Source organism: Parasteatoda tepidariorum, chromosome X1 (assembly GCF_043381705.1).
Source record: "Parasteatoda tepidariorum isolate YZ-2023 chromosome X1, CAS_Ptep_4.0, whole genome shotgun sequence".
Taxonomy (NCBI): domain Eukaryota; kingdom Metazoa; phylum Arthropoda; class Arachnida; order Araneae; family Theridiidae; genus Parasteatoda; species Parasteatoda tepidariorum.
In genome coordinates, this window is record NC_092214.1 from 68,032,355 (window position 1) to 68,049,041 (window position 16,687).

At 26.7% G+C, this 16,687-nt stretch overlaps 1 protein-coding gene across 2 annotated transcripts in view; it reads left to right on the forward strand.

Moving 5' to 3' along the window:
- The window catches only part of LOC107451020 (AP-3 complex subunit delta-1), a 72,466-nt gene extending 55,779 nt beyond the window's left edge, over positions 1-16,687 (forward strand). For both annotated transcript variants that reach the window (XM_016066984.4, XM_071187639.1), the window contains exons 26-31: positions 1,115-1,252; positions 3,755-3,892; positions 8,474-8,559; positions 9,960-10,093; positions 12,255-12,337; positions 16,057-16,687. In XM_016066984.4, coding sequence (XP_015922470.1) covers positions 1,115-1,252; positions 3,755-3,892; positions 8,474-8,559; positions 9,960-10,093; positions 12,255-12,337; positions 16,057-16,164 — 687 coding nt within the window. In that variant the 3' untranslated portion in view covers positions 16,165-16,687. The remainder of the gene's footprint in view (positions 1-1,114; positions 1,253-3,754; positions 3,893-8,473; positions 8,560-9,959; positions 10,094-12,254; positions 12,338-16,056) is intronic.

Sequence of the window (16,687 nt, forward strand, 5' to 3'; positions counted from 1 at the left end):
AATACCTTGGCGATCACGAGTCGCCAACAAATTTATGTGAATTATTACAACCATGCAACCGAAACATTTAGCCGTTGGAAAATTAGAATAAAAAGTTATAAATAGATTTTTGTTTTCGATTAAAGGCGACAGTGAATTAATATATGTCTGCATAATAATGAAATAAAAAGAAAGTATCCGTTACATTGATCTGGAAGAGAAGAAATAAATATTTTATGTTTGTTTTAAAAAGATTAAGTCTGTGATTTATTTTAAAAGTAATTCTATCAATAAAAAATCAGCTTAAGTAATGAAAGATATTTTAAAAGATAGAAAATAAATATGTGTATGCCAATTGTGGCATCACATATATTCCCGCTGAACAAAGAAAAAAATATGTATATATAGTATATACATACATATTTTTTTTTTTTTTTTTAAATTAATGGTCTCCATAGTAATGAAATTTTTAAAAAAATTCAAAATTTTTAATACAATTGTTATGTATTTTTTTTGATTTTTCAAATTTCATTTCTCAAGAACTATTTGACCAAATTGGATCAAATTTTAGATCTTGTTATTTAAAATTTAGTTAAAAATAATGTAATGATTTGTATACCTAATGATTAAAATTTTTTGGACCTACCTTCAAATAATTAATGAAAAAATAACTTTGAAACAACTCTTTATGTCAAATTATTTGGATAAACAAGCTCTGTATATGTATCTAAAACTTTTTTTGATTTATTTTTAAATTGTTCCAGATGCAATGTGAAACTAGCGAACCCAAATTTTTGACCTCTCTCATGCCTAAATTATTCGGACCATAATTTGGCATTAAAAAAAAACATTAAAATTTTTTTTTAAGGGTCAGAAATCTAGATTCCTCCACAGCAAAAAAAAATTTTATTCAGAAAAAGTACATTTTTGTGTCTGATTTCACAATTGAATGCATATACTGATGAAATTAGTTAGTATATTTAAATTTATACACTCAAACCATTAAGATTGCAACTTAATTGCAAAAATGTAAATGCTGTGCTTAGGATAATTTATGCTTACAATAATTGTTAAATTATTTGAAATTGCAGAAATTTGAGCTGTTTACTAATATATTAATTACATGCTATTTTAGACTTATGAAAAAAGGATAATGCCTGGGAGCAGAAATGAATTATCAGTGATTTTGTTTTTAAATAACTGTAGCAGTTTTCCTATTAAAGATGTTGAAATAACTCTTTTGGAATCATTTAATGTCAAATTAATTAAAGAGGTATGTATATTATGTATTTTTATTAACTTTTTTTGTTTGCATATTTAACAAAGTTCTTAGACTTTTTGAAGGGTTGTTTGTCTTGCAAAATTTAAAAAAATTGAATCTTAATAAAATGAATACATTGATAAAAATTCCACTGAAATTGAGTATAGGATAAGCAGTTGTATAATTAAGCTACATGTTTCCTTTTGAGGTCTGAGTTGTATGTTTCTTTTTCTGGATGTTAATCTATACTTAGTTTGTGTTAATATTTTATTACAAATATTTTTCGCAAAAATCGGCAAAAGTGTCTCTTTTTTTTAATATTAATATTTAATGCACATATTTTAAGACTTATAATGATAAAAGCAAATAAACATTAAAAAATAACGAAAAGTCTTAGGATTTGGACATCGTTTTTGGGAATTGCATAAACGGGGTGCATAGCGTTTTTAAAAGTGTTTAAAGGTGCTTATTTACGATTTTCGTGTTTTGAAAGCCCTTAAAGGTGCTTTTTTCATTGGGTGTTTTTAAAAAGTGCTTAATTTTCCCTTTTGTAAAATGAGATTTTTCCTTTACCATGCTGATTTTCGCTACGAATTATGCAGAAAAACACTGTTTACATTGTTCAATTCAATGTTTTCACAATTAATTCAGCCCCAATCTATTTTGGCGCATCGTCAGTTCGTAGCGTATGAAACGCCATTCGATTTACATGATTCAAAAATTTTGACAATTGTAAAAAACAATGCCAAAAGGTTTTTTTTTTGACATGACGATTAAAACCAGCTAAAACCATCAATTGTCAAAAGCTTTTCTAACCTACCTAACTATGATATTTTTTGAAATTGCTTAGAAATATTATTTGAGTGCTTGAAAAGTGCTTATTTTTTGTTGAATAATTTAGCTACGCACCCTGATAAATGAGTCATTTTTTGTTGTAACTCTCTCAATACTATGAAGCAATTCACTAGTGCTTATCCATTCACATTTACTAGATACTAGTTTTTTTATGATAGGAAACTTCAATCCATAAGTCATTACAGAAAGTCGCATCATTGCAGAAGTTTAAAATGTGTAGCCTGTTTTGATTCTAGCTATATATATACCAGTCTTGCTTGACTAGATCAATGCAATTGACGCATCTAACTTTTATTGAACAGTTACAATTATTGATTAGAGTTATGCCTAGTTCAAAGTGGATAAAATGTGATATTTAATATGGGGTTATAATACGGCAAATCTGTACTTTTCATTTACTAAAAGCACATGTATTTGAAATCACGTGCCTGTTAAATTTTTGGGTTTGAAAAATGTGATACTTTCAAGCCATCATAGAGAAGTGACTCAACTGTCTAGTGCATTATTAATCAATTAGATTATATTTTTATCTTCTACTCTTTTTTAATTTTTTTCTAGTTTCATATGATTTGGAAAGAAAAACATTTTAAACTCATTTACTCATACTCATACTCATTTAGGGCTATAATAACATTTAGGGAATATTTTGTCATTATTTTATTGTTCTTTCATGTTAGAGAACTAAAATCTAAGTAAAATTCTGTTTGATTACGATAAATGAAACTGTATAAAACATAATTTTACTTTCAAGTTTTTTTTTTTAAAATTTCTTTTATCTGAAGATAATTCTTTTCAGATTCAGCAAAAATAATTTCTTAATTTTATATGCTAAATAGAAATACTTAATTGCTATTTTGTTACAAATCTCAAAAAAAATGTGGAAACAAATTTTTTTCATTTCAAATTTACAATAATTATCGATATTATTAATGTTGCATATATTATTATTTTTTTAAACATTTCTTGTTATTTAATTAAACATTAATTTCATTACTATCTAACCTTTATAATATCCAATAAATTTGTTTTTATGAAAATGAAAGCTAAAATGTTTTAAAAAATATATCTTCGATATATTGTATTGTTACATTAGTGTGGACAATAATTTTTTTATATGAATTTTTAGGAGTTAGTTTATTGAAAGTTTATTATTACTTTCAGATAAGTTTTTAAAATCCCATATTTGTCATGTTTTAATTGAATGACTCTGATTATATAGCAACTACTATGTGTAAAATGTAAGAATCTGAATCCTTGAGGTCTTGGGTAGTAATAAAGTGTAAATGAAATGCTTATTATGATTATAGTTACGTCTTAATATGTTACATTAATTTATTTTTGTGAAATCATGTGGCATCATTTAAAAAAAATTAGCTCTTCCAAACATGCGTAGATAGAATAATGAAATATCTGTCTAAGATAATAAAGATGTGTAAATTTGATTGTATGTAACTTTTATTGAATAAAAAATGATCCAAATTAACCATTATGTTAATAATTCAGAATGGCTAAAAGTTAACACGTGACTTAACTTAAAATGTTTGTATATAGATCATAAACTGCCGTGATTAACCATTAAAATTATATTGTAACTTATGAAATTACAATATATTTTTATGAATTGCAATATATTTTTATTTCTTTTTCTTCAATTTTTAGCAAAATGAACCTGACAGCTGCATAAAAGTGCCATTTAGTATATTACCTGAAGCGGTAATAGAGCAGCAAGTTATTTTGTCAGTGGATAATATAGCTTTATTTCAATCTGTTCGAGGAACTTTAACTTACATAATAAAGGTATTTTTATTTTAAAGTTTTAAATTCTATACATTATTTTCTCTTGCATAATTTTATAAATCATTAAAATTTGTGTAGAATTAGTTTGAATTCTTTATGATAGTTAATATTTTATTCAAATTCAAACTGAATTCTATGTAAATTAATAATACAGTTTATAAAGCCAGAACTATTTTGAATTTTTTAATATACTTAGGTTACATAGCTGTTAAGGACATAGTATTATAGTTTTAGCTTTATTTGAGGCTTATATATTAATGCTGAGTCCTCAATGATTAGTGCTTTAGTATTAAAAGTTATTGTTCATAAAGAGTTTTTAACTCTACACCATTTCATAAAGAGTTATTAAGTCCCTGGATGATATAAAAAAAAGTTTGTTCAATTAAATCTTTTGATTTTTAGCCTAAATATGGATACAAAAAATTACGAAATAGTCAATTTAAAATGCCTTAACACCATTTGATATATTTCTCAATGAAATTTGCGATTTTTAAATTAAATTATTACTTAGTCGAATTTTGTAATGAGCATGTTAGCAGAGGATTTTGTATATTTTGAATGTTGCAACATATTTTTATTTCTGCTTGAATTCATCTCAATGGAAGAGAGAGTAACATATTTTTAGAAAGGTCAGATTTCTGTGTGAAACATGAATAACTCAATATTGTTAATCATATGTTTTTAAACTTAATCTTAAATAAATTAAATTTATTAATTTTTAAATTTTAATGTGACATATCAATTAAAGAAATAATGACCACTCATTTAGAGCAAATGACGGATACAAATTAAGAAATTTTATTAGAAATGTTGCTAGCTGGAGGTGACATATGACCTAGTAAGGCATAATTATGCTATTTACTAAGGAAATTAGAGTTTCATTGATATTGGATTAGGTTTGGGAGAATTTACGATTCTCCTTTTTAACTAACATAAATGTATGTTAGTTTTTCTCAAAATGTTTTGTAAATAGTCATGTATATCTTGTTTCTTGACTTAGATTTTTTTGTTAGTTTTTTGAGGTACAAATTCACACTGTCCTTGATTTGAATGTTAAGAGCTAGATGAGTTGATTCTTTCAGTAACAATCAGCAGATTGTGTCAAAAAAAATGACATTACCTTAAGAAGGTTATCATATGTTTTTTTCCTTCCTTTCTTTGAAATCTGTTAATTAATCTTCCAAAGAGCGTGTGTCTACTCATTTTTTGAGTATAATTCAATTTCTTCAGTTTATTTATCTATCAAAGAAAATTTTTTTTATGATAAAAACTGTTAACTTTCTCTGTAGAAAGGATCATACTCTGAAGGAAGGATCATACTAGATAAGAGATTAGAGACTTAGTCAAAGAAACTTGACTACATATTTAAATAGAAAATTATTGATTTTATTTAAAATTTTTTCCTAAAATCAAAAAGAAAAAAATTGTAGCATCTTTCATATTAATTCAACATTCCTATTTGGAGGATTTTTTTTCCACATGTGACCATATAAACTGAGCATTCTGTTAATTTTGTTAAGGTTTATATTTTTTACCCTCTAACTGAAATATTTTTTTGTATTACTCATTTCTAACTTAGGAAAAAACTTTTATCTATCGATTGTGTTAGCATCATGACAAAAAAAAATAAATAAATAATAAATAAATAAATAAAATCCCCCCCCAAAGATGCCAAACAAAATATTTTATTATTAATAACATATTTTATTATAAATAATTGTATAATTCATGTTGCACATAATCCCTGCCTCATTGATTTTATGCATGCATATACAGTGCAACCTCAAAAATCCGGACTGCTGGGGGGTTTGAACGGTCCGGATTTCCGAAATTTCCGGATTTTAGATACCTTACTTAAATTGAAAGAATTATCGAAGTTCCGAATTCGACAGGCCGATTTTACGATTAAACGTGCTTGTGTAGACCTCCGACTTCAATTTTAACAACTTAACATAGATATTTGCCTTAAATAATAAATAAGAGACATTACAAATCAAACAGAGACAAAAAGTAGCCTAAAATAATATATTTATAGCAACACAATTAAATAAACGTTAACTAATTTATTTCTTAAACATATCAAAAACCGTAAGTTGTTTCATAGATTTCATTCTATGATTGCTTATTTTTTCTTTCACTTTATAGAGTAACATTAACTCATGTTCATCAACAATGTCTCTTTGTTCCAAACCTTTAAGAACATTGTTCATATTTGTTAACATTTCATCCAATGAAACTGATCTTTCTTCATTTGGAGTTTCAGTTTCGTTATCGCTGTTGTTTTCTTCACGACCATTACTTAAAACGGCCATTTTTATTTCATTGTCAGTCATGTGGTTGACTATAGGTAAATCGTCGTCGCACATCATGACCTCCTCGATGTCATCTTGATCAATTTTGAACACGCACTTTTTAGCGTAATCGAGAAGTTCATTAACTTCAAATTTTGAACTTTTAAAAGTTTGAAACCTTCAAAATCGTTTTCGTTTTCACTTTCATTTTCAAAGAAAATGGTAGAAGGCAGCAGATTGTGCCAACCATGCCTCAAAGTTTCAGCCGTAACATTATTCCATGCCTTTGCAGCACATTAAAGGGCATCCTTTATGTCAAATTCCTTTACAAATTCTGTGATGCTCTTACTCTGATTGAGAGAATGGAGCATTTTCTTCAAAAAATCCTTTTTATACTTACATTTTAAAGATCTTAATATGCCATTATCCATAGGTTGAATGAGAGAAGTGCAGTTCGGAGGTAAGTACATTACCTGAACTCCTGATTTCGATAAAATTTCAGCTGGAGGATGCGCTGTACAATTATCTTAGAGGAGAATAATTTTGGCATCGCTTGGAAGCCCAACAGCATTGCAATGAGCTCGAGCTTTCGGAACGAAATGATCGTTAAACCACTCTTCTGTCAATTCTTGCGTAATCTATGCACGCTTGTTCACTTTGTATACAACGGGTAGATTTTGAACGTTTTTCAATGCTCGAGGTCTAGCACTTTTGCCGATTACTATCAGCTTGAAGCGATGAGATCCGGAAGCATTAGCGCGTGCCGAAACAGTTAGCCTCTCCTTTATATCCTTCACACCGGATGGATTGCTTTCATCTGCAGTGGCTAAGGTTTTTCTTGGAACATAGCGCCAAAAGAGAGCAGTTTCGTCGGCATTATATATCTGATCGAAAGATAAATTATTTTCAGCCACAAATTCGGAAAATTCATTAATAAAATGTTCGGCAGCTTCAACGTCAGCTGACGCCTTTTCCCCGCAAATTCTTAATTGCCTTATTCCATGACGTTTTTTAAATTTATCTAACCATCCTGAAGAATATTCACAAGGCGTTTCTATTTTCAAGTCTTTGTGGTAGAGCCTTGCCTGTGCCATAATAATTGCGCCAGTCAAAGACACTTTCTCACTTCTTCGTTGGCGTACCCATTCTATCATTATGCTATCCAAATCTTCGTTGTTGGCTTTGCGTATCGTTTTTCTTTTATCCATCTCTAAAGGTACATCACTTTTTGCGAAAAACTGCAGTACTTTATCTTTCTGCTTAATTAAATCATAAACAGTTGATTTGCCGAGTTCGTATTCGATGCAAAGATTAGGCATTGAAGTTCCTGAGTCATGTTTCTGAAGTATTTCTACTTTTTTCAAAATTGAAAGAGAATTATGTTTCCTCTTCTTCGAGCTTTCATCATTTTTCCCCCCTAATCGATCTTTTAGATAGCATAATGTTAGATAACAATTCGTTATATAACAATTGAAACTAAAAATATAGGCTGTTAAAACGGGAGCTGACTTTCAACTTATAACTGAAACGGATGCTTCTAGACTAGACTGTAAAAGCTGATGCTAATCTTTTTTTTTGTTGGGGGATGAAAGAACTTGTCCCCGCCTCCTACACTTCAAGGTTAAGAAAGAACCAGTTTTCTTTCTTCACAAGAGGGAAAAACAAGGTGGTAGAAGAATTCCTCCTCCTACACACCTTATCTATCAAAGAAAATAGAGGGGAGTCCCCTTTGTTCCCTATACAAAGCTGATAAGAAGGACTGGAATTTCCTTATCAGCTATGTGCTTTCATTCACTCCCCACCCCTACCTCTTCTTCTACTGCTTCCTTGTTGGAGAGGAGTTGCGATTTTGCGCTCTTAAGTTAAAATTTTTATTTGAAGCGATTTTTTTTTGGGGGAAATTTTTTTCTGACGAACTGGACGTAAAGGTCCGGATTTTAGAGATATCCGGATTTTAGAAGTCCGGATTTTCGAGGTCGTACTGTATATATATATAATATAATTTAACTTTCAAATTAATAGCCAGCAATAACTGAAAGTAAGGAAGCTTGCTTATTTTTTATATAACATTATTAATTTTCTAAATAAGTGTTAAAAATTCAATAAAAAATGTCCTAGTGATAAATGTATGATGTTTAGAATAGGTTTAGATTTAAATAATAATTTTGGCTTGCTGAAGAATGATTAATTTACTAAATATTTATTTATATGTAATATGTACCAGTTATTGAAAATAAGTTTTTTATGCACACTGAGTATTAAAAATGTCCTTTGTTTATAATTATTTTAGAATCCGTCAGCTTCTAGCCATGAAAAACTAGATTTTAAGCTTGAATTGCCAGCCTCATCATTTATGATTGGTGAAATTCAGCCCCGGTAATGATGCTTAATCTTTCCATTTCATTTTATTATTCTATATTTAAATTTCTTTCACATGTTTGATTTCTAACATTATTTCAGTTCTAATCAGTTTCGAAAATGATATAAAGTTTAGTCCAAGACAAGTAATATTGTGAAAGATTTAAAATAAATGATTGAAATGTGCTCCCAGAATCCTTTTAACTGTTCAATAACTTAAAAAATCCTTAATGCTTGATAGTTATTATGTTAAAAAAATTTGCTTTCAATAAAAAAATTTCTGAATTGAAAGGCTCAATGAAGAAACAAATAAAACATATTTATGGAAAAGTTATTGCATGTAAGCATTTAAGTTAGCTAAAAATCTTAGGATTTATTTTTTAGGAAATTTTTAGGGGGGATGAAAAATAAGCTTTTAAAGTGCTCTCTAAAATGATTTATCATATTTATTCTTCACTCGTTACCCTCTTGATCTAAGTATTTTTGTGTTATTTAATAAATTATCGAACAATTAGAAACCAAATGATAAAAATTTAAATTAATTAAAAGTTTTTTATGTATTGCAATTAAAAATATAAGTTCTTTTAACAAATTTATTTAGGATGGAATAATTGAATTATGTTAAAAAATTTATTTCCAAAATTCGCTCAGCTTAAATCTTCATATTAGTTTGATGCAATATTTTTATTCTTGGTTTAATAAAAAATAAAATAAGTTTAAATAAAATTTGTATTTGTTTTATAAAAGATGTATTGCTAATTTTTATATCTTTTTCTGCAATCATTTGAAATTGAAAACTTAAGTTGAGCTGAATGTTTGTAAATGTATGATTTAATTGGTTTAGTTGAAAATATTCCTGAAAATGTTTTTAAAAAATAATGGGAAATTAAAATTTAATAGCTTAATGTGCTTTTGAATCACTAATGCTTTTGACTAGCTAAAAATAATATTTATATTTTAAGTAAATTAATTTTGTTGTAAATTAGGTAAACTTAATTAACTTTTACATTTATAAAGTTTTTTTTAAATAAAAATTTTTTTTCAGAACTATTTTTTATATTTTAGATTCTACCAATATTTAAAATTATTAGTTAGATATGAAGTTTATACTGTAATTTAAAATCTTTTTAATTGACATTGAATAATTTGTTTTTTAAATTAAACTTGGTAATTTGTTTTTATTATCATTTTTATGTCTTTAATTTGGCTTTTATTTTATCAATTTATTATTATTTTTCTTTTGATTAATTATTATTTCTCTCATTCTTTTTGTACACTTGGTTTTAGTTCATTTCTTCAATTATCCCTCAACTTCATTCTATAATGCATAATAATTTCTTCATTAGCTATCAATGATCTTTTTTTAAAAATATGTTTTGGAAATTATTTCATAGCAATAAATTTGTTGTTTTATTTAGCGATACAAGAGATACATTATCTGAATTATTAGGAAGCAATGATCTTTCAGCAAGAGATTCAGTCATGATTGATATTTTAAATTTGGATTTCAACCACATCATTGCTAAAATATGTTTTCACTGTCATTTTTTTGGTATGTTACTTATTTTTGCTTCATTGTTTTTACAAGTTTGTTTCTAAATAAAATGCAAAACTTTTATAAATTAGTTATTTGCTTAATTTATCTTCGCTCATTATCATTGTATTTTGCACTGTATGACTAAATAAATTAATGCATAATCTTTTTACTTTTGAAAGAGTTATGCTTTTTAAAAAAAAGTCGTTTGAAAAAAAAAAGTTATTTATAATGATAATAATTTACATTTGTTGAAAAATTGTAAAAAAATAGCATAATTATATTGGCTTTTATAAAATATTATTCATTATTGTTGATACTGCATAATCAGATAAAGAAATAATAAATGCCACTTTATATAGGAATAGAATTTGCCCCAACCAAAATTTCTACTATAAACATAACCTTGAAGTTAAATGGAATGATGTTCTTGTATAATGCAATATCTAGTAATGTGCGAATGAAAGATCTTTTTTGTTTGATATACACACAATCACACATTTGTTTTACCAGCACCCGTTGCATCATTTGATTTTATTAAATTATGTTCAATTCAATTATTCTTTAAATGGCTCTTTTTCAATTGCTATATTTAATTAAGTTTTAACACTCATATTATTAATTATGATCATAATAATTAATATTTTGTTTAATTAAATTTCAGACATATGTTTGAAAATGTGACGTTGGGAAAAAAGCATAATGCTTTCCACTTATTCAAATTGGGAAAATAGATGCTAAAACTACTGCTTTTTTAACAAGAATATGCAATTTCTTGGAAATTTTTTTAATAAACTTTCTATTAAAATATATTATTCTGAGGTTGTTTTATTTGCAGTAAAGATAGATATTAAATTTTATATATAATGTATATTATAATATTGTATATATAAACTTTGGCCAGACAGTTGAAAAAGCATATTTTTCCCCTTTATTAAATCAAAGTATTAAGGGTAACTTTTTAAATTTTAAAATGGGAGATATATTAATTAAAATAGTTTATACTTTTGGGAATCGCTATACTTTTGTTTTAGAAATTGCACTTTAAATATCGTAACTATAATATAATATAAATAAATGTTTAACTGTACAGGCTGTTCTGTAGAAAAGTAAAAATTAAATAAAATGTGAAAATAGTCTTAGTAAGTATGTGAAGTTTTTCTTCAGTTTGTTTAGTAAAAAAAAAAATTTTTTTTTCCACAGTACTTTATACATAGTTTATGTTTTGAGGCTACTTTGGCCCATGCCTATGTTGTGTTAGACTTTGTAACATACAAATGAGCTATAATATTTTCAAAAATAGTTTTGTTTTTATTGCTTAAAAGTTTTTATGATTGTATGATAATATTAGGACATTTAATTTAATACGATTTGTTCAGTATGCAAAATATTTTGATAAAACTAAATCTAAGCGGTCAGTTCATAAAATTGTGAAATTATCGAAAGTTTTTTAATTATTTCAATTATTTGTTATTGATTTCGCTAAAGTAGCCTATATAAGGGAGTATATTGATCCAATATGGGAAACACAATTGAATTTCTAGGAAAAAAGAAGACCGGGTCATACTAGCCCCAAGCAAAGGGTACTTTTGACCCAATATTTAAAAAAAAAATTTTTTAACGGTCATTAAAACTAAAGAAATTCACTATTTATTTACTCTAAACTCCATTTTCGATAAATATTTATTTGAAATTACAATACAAATTTTATAAAAATTGCAATTAAAATAAGTCAAAGTATACTGTAATATAACAATTTGTATTAGAAAATATACTTTTAATCTTCTTCAGAGCTTATAATGTAGGTATTTCAGTTAAGATTTGATGATTCCTTTATAATCAGAACTTAATTATGGTGGCTTAAGTGAGTCACCCTTACAATCATTTAAGCACTCATTAAACTTAAATAAAAATCTTTTATATCCTTTTCTATTTCCATTCTAAAAACATATTTGAATCTTAAATATGTAATATTTTTACAGCAAAAATGAACAACTTTTATTGCCACCTTATGTCTTAACTGTAACAGATGTTTTAAAAACATGTGAATATGTCTACATTGATTTAAAAAATGTAATGTATTTCAGTAAAAATTTATTCAGTTAACTCTTGTCTTCAAAAATGTCTATCAAAAAGGTCTATTAAAATTGAACTAATATATTTACTTCTTTATTTCCAGTTGTTGAACAGTATGGTGATAGTGCCTCATTGTATAGTCACTCCATTCAAGGAGATCATGTCTGCCTTCTAGTCAAATATATGGTAGGTTATATATATATATATATACACACATACATACATATATTATATATACAGACATATCATATATTATATACAGGGATGAGATTTTTTCGCTTTTTTTCACTTTTATCTCTCGAATTTCAGTTTTTTCATTAAGAAACTCTGATTCTCTAAAAGTTTAGTTTTTTTTATTATTTTTTATAAATATTCAGCTTTTCTGTAAATGCAGTCGTTGAAATAAGATTATATTTATTTCTGATTTTCAAAGATAAACAGAAAATTCAAACTATGTAGCTGCCAACTCTTCCGCATTTTTACTTATTTTAGCTATTTTCACCACTTTTACGTGCGGAAAATAAGATTTTCCATATTTTTTCCATATATTATTGCCCGCCACATAGCTTGCATTTTTACAATTCAAACGTCGCTGCTTCCTGATTGCTGGTGCGAAAGCAAATTAAATATAAAAAAGATAAATAGCTGTGGATTTGCAGTAAAAATATTTATTTGCACATTCAATTAATTTTGTAAATTTTTATTTATTATTGCTAAACAAAAACAATACTTTTAGAAATCACATGCCCAGAATCTGCTTTTATCTCGATTCTTATTCACACAATTTTAATATCAAACATCAATTTTCATTTCAACCTGCTTTAAAACTTGCGCATTGCATTTCTTATTCACTCAATTTAAATATCGTACATTGCAATTTTTGGTCACACGATTTAAATATTTTACATAGCGATTCTTATGTACGAGATTTAAAATTCTAATATTGCGATTTGTATTCATGCGTTTTTAGAATCTTGATTTTATTATCAAACATCGATTTTCATATTTATTGGATTTAAAAGTTGCTAGTTGCGATTCTTATTCAGGTGATTTAAATATCGTACATTGCGATTCTTATGTACGAGATTTAAAAATTCACTATCATGATTGGTATTTACGAGTTTCTAACATACATACATCTATGTAGCGAATCCAATGTCGTAATTCGTTTATGCGGTTGTAATATCAAACATCTATTTTCATATTTATAGTGATTTAAAATTTAGACTTTGGGATTCGTATTCATGCTATCTAAAAATTACGTATCATGATTTGTATTTTTGAAATCCAATATTGAGTTTCATATTCACATGATTTAAAAGCCACATATCGGGATTCATACTCTCTCAATTTAAAATCAAATATTACGATACTTATTCATGCGATTTTAAAATCATACATGTATTTCATGTTCATACAATTTTAAAATTAATCATTGGGATTTATAATCACATGGTTCAAAAATCAAACGTTTTTGGTCAAATTTTTGGATATCATACCTTCTTCATATATATACATACATACATACATTCTTGAATTTCCTCTTTTTTTTCTTTCTAACTACTCTCATCCCTGTATATATATATCAATAAAATTAACGTGATCAGGACTGAGAAAACTGTCTATTTGGATGCAATGTTCACTTAAGAGAAGGGCATTCAGAGCTGTTTGAACTTGTATTAATTAAACTTTTATTATTAGGAATAAATAATTAAATATAATAAATGCCATGGAATTGTGAAAAAGTTTATTTATACTTAAATTTTTTTTTTCACGCTTACTTTTTTCTGATAAATAGGACCATATTAGAACTTTGTCTTCAGCATTGATCATAAAATTAGAAATTTATTATTCAAACTTATCAAAAACACATTGATTCATTTGAAATTTAGGTTTCTTTTCAGAGGACATTATGTACTTCATGATTATTACATTTCCCACAATATTAGTTTCTTTTTTCAATTAAAAATGGCTTAAAAAAATAGAATTTTTTTTTTTAAAATTCTATTTGTAATTTTGTTTTGCCACACAAATTGATATTACCACTCAAGTTTTTCTGATTTTTACTGTTCTGTATTATTTTGGGTTTGCTTATGACTTTTTATTTTGAAGTTAAAAATTAATTATGTAGCAAATGAATGAGAAAAAAGTATGCTAGGGAAAACTACTTTTTTCTTGATAAACTTATGTCGCTTAATAACTTATTATTATAACTGAAAGTATCTTGAATCTTTTGAAAAACTGGTTCTGTGCAAGAATCGCAACAATTTTGTCCTACTTAACTACATTTTAAAATAAAAGTTGAACCTTTCACCTCAATTCAATAATCATGTACTTCAGTAGTTCATTGTGACGATCTCATATCTTCATTCTCATACCTGCCTAAAATAAGATGCTTACTGGAAATGGGCCTTGCAATTTTAATATAATGCTCTAAAAATATAGATGATTTAAACTAAACTCAGTGGCGCGACAGCCTATAGAGGGCCAAGACCTACTGTGCCCATCTCAGTTTTCTTGACATTGGACTGTGGGGTGCTGGAGCAGATGTTCAGATTAGGTGGTCAGCCAAACGTGGAACCCCTAGTGTTTAGTTCCCAAGCATGCTTGGTACTCATTTATCGACCCACTGAAGATGAAGGGCTGAGTCAACCTTGCCCAGCCCGAGGATCGAACCCAGGACCTGTGGCACGGGAGCGTGACGCGCTACCACTAAGCCACTGGGAAAAAATATAGATGATGCAATCTACAATATAATTATAGAATAAATAATTTGTTTTACAATTTCTCATTATTTAAAAGCTATAATGCACTTATATCCATCCTTCTCGTTTTTAAAATTCTGTTTATTTCCTTGTTCCAATTACTTTGATCATAAATAAACACTCATATCTGCTTGACTATGATTTGCTAGAAAGTAAGCCTAAGTATGATTTATGGAATATTAAATTTGAGAAACTTGTAAACCACTTTTCAGTACACAAATTGCTATTATTGTCTAGATAAATGGGTCTCAGCCTTAGAGACTATGATAGTTTGAACATCAGAATCTGCCAGAGAATTTGAAAAAAGTTGTATTGTAAAACTTATTAGTAACTCATTTATTTCAGTTTTGAAAACCTCTCCCAAAAATATTTTCTGGTCATACCATTCAATAAAATCTTTCATACTACTAACTTTTTTCTTTTTTTGTTTTTTGTTTATTAGGCTGTTTACACTTGCCTCTTATCTTAAATTTTTGACGTTTGTGTTGTTGAATTTTGTAATATTTTCTTTTACCAGTTTCCTTTGCTTTTCCTTGTTAATTCAATTTACTTTTTAGCTTTGAGTTAGTTTTTGTTTATTTTTTAATGACTGTTTTAGTTAGTTTTTGTTATGACTGTTTTAGTTAGTTTTTGTAATGACTGTTTTAGTTAGTTTTTATAATGACTGTTTTGATGTTAGTTTTTGTAATGACTGTTTTAGTTAGTTTTTGTAATGACTGTTTTGATGTTAGTTTTTGTTTATTTTTTAATGTTGACTTTTTAATGCAAATATTGCAGAGATTAAAAGAGAAATAAAAAGATCTAATATTTTAAGTATGGCACTGCATAAGATTTCTTATCGTAAGGCCTATAAATATGTATATTTTTCATTTAGATTAAGCTTTAAAGTTGCAAATATTCTTTCATACCTGGCATCATCATGATCTAATTTTGACATATAGCTTTTGATTTTATTTTTTAGCTGATAACTTATCTTTTAAAATACTATATTCTTATCACAAAATAATATAATTTGACTTAAACATATCTTTTACATAAAATGAAGTTTTTGCTGTGTGCTATTTTTGCATGTTAATTTCATTGTTACTTGTATAATACATTTTAATTGCAGGTTTTTCATAGCCTATATTTTTTTTATAGGAACCACAACATATATCAGTGGATGCTAAGGGAACAAATTCTACTTTAACTACTTGCTTACTAGAAGAAATTAAAAAGTTATTTTCATCTAAAGGCGATGAACAGTAATGTAAAGTTGTAAAATAGGAGCTATATGTTTTTGTTGATGAGTGTGATGAATTTCATTGAGTGACTTTTATTTAACATCAATGGATTTGTTCTGGATACAGAATTTCAATTTATGGATAGCAATAAATCATCAGTGATTACAATGGATTTGTTGAAGAAAAACACTGATCTTTTTTATATATTTAATTATTTTACGTTTTGATAATTTATATTGTTTGCAAAAAATAATAAATTAAAAGTTGAAACATACAATTATTAGAATATTGTTGAAAGTAAAGAATTTTGTGCTGATGAATGCAAATTGTTGAAGTTAAACAATTATAATCATATTTTATTTCTAAAAAAAATGAATCATTCCAATACTTTTATACTTTATTGTAATTGTGCTTCTTGCACGTTAAATACTTTATTTTTGTCTTTTTATTCTACAATAAAAAATATTTTAAGAAAAATTTGAAACTTATAGTTTTAGTGTTTGTTAGTTTCTCTTCTCTAAATAAAGTTAATATATATTTTTTATTAA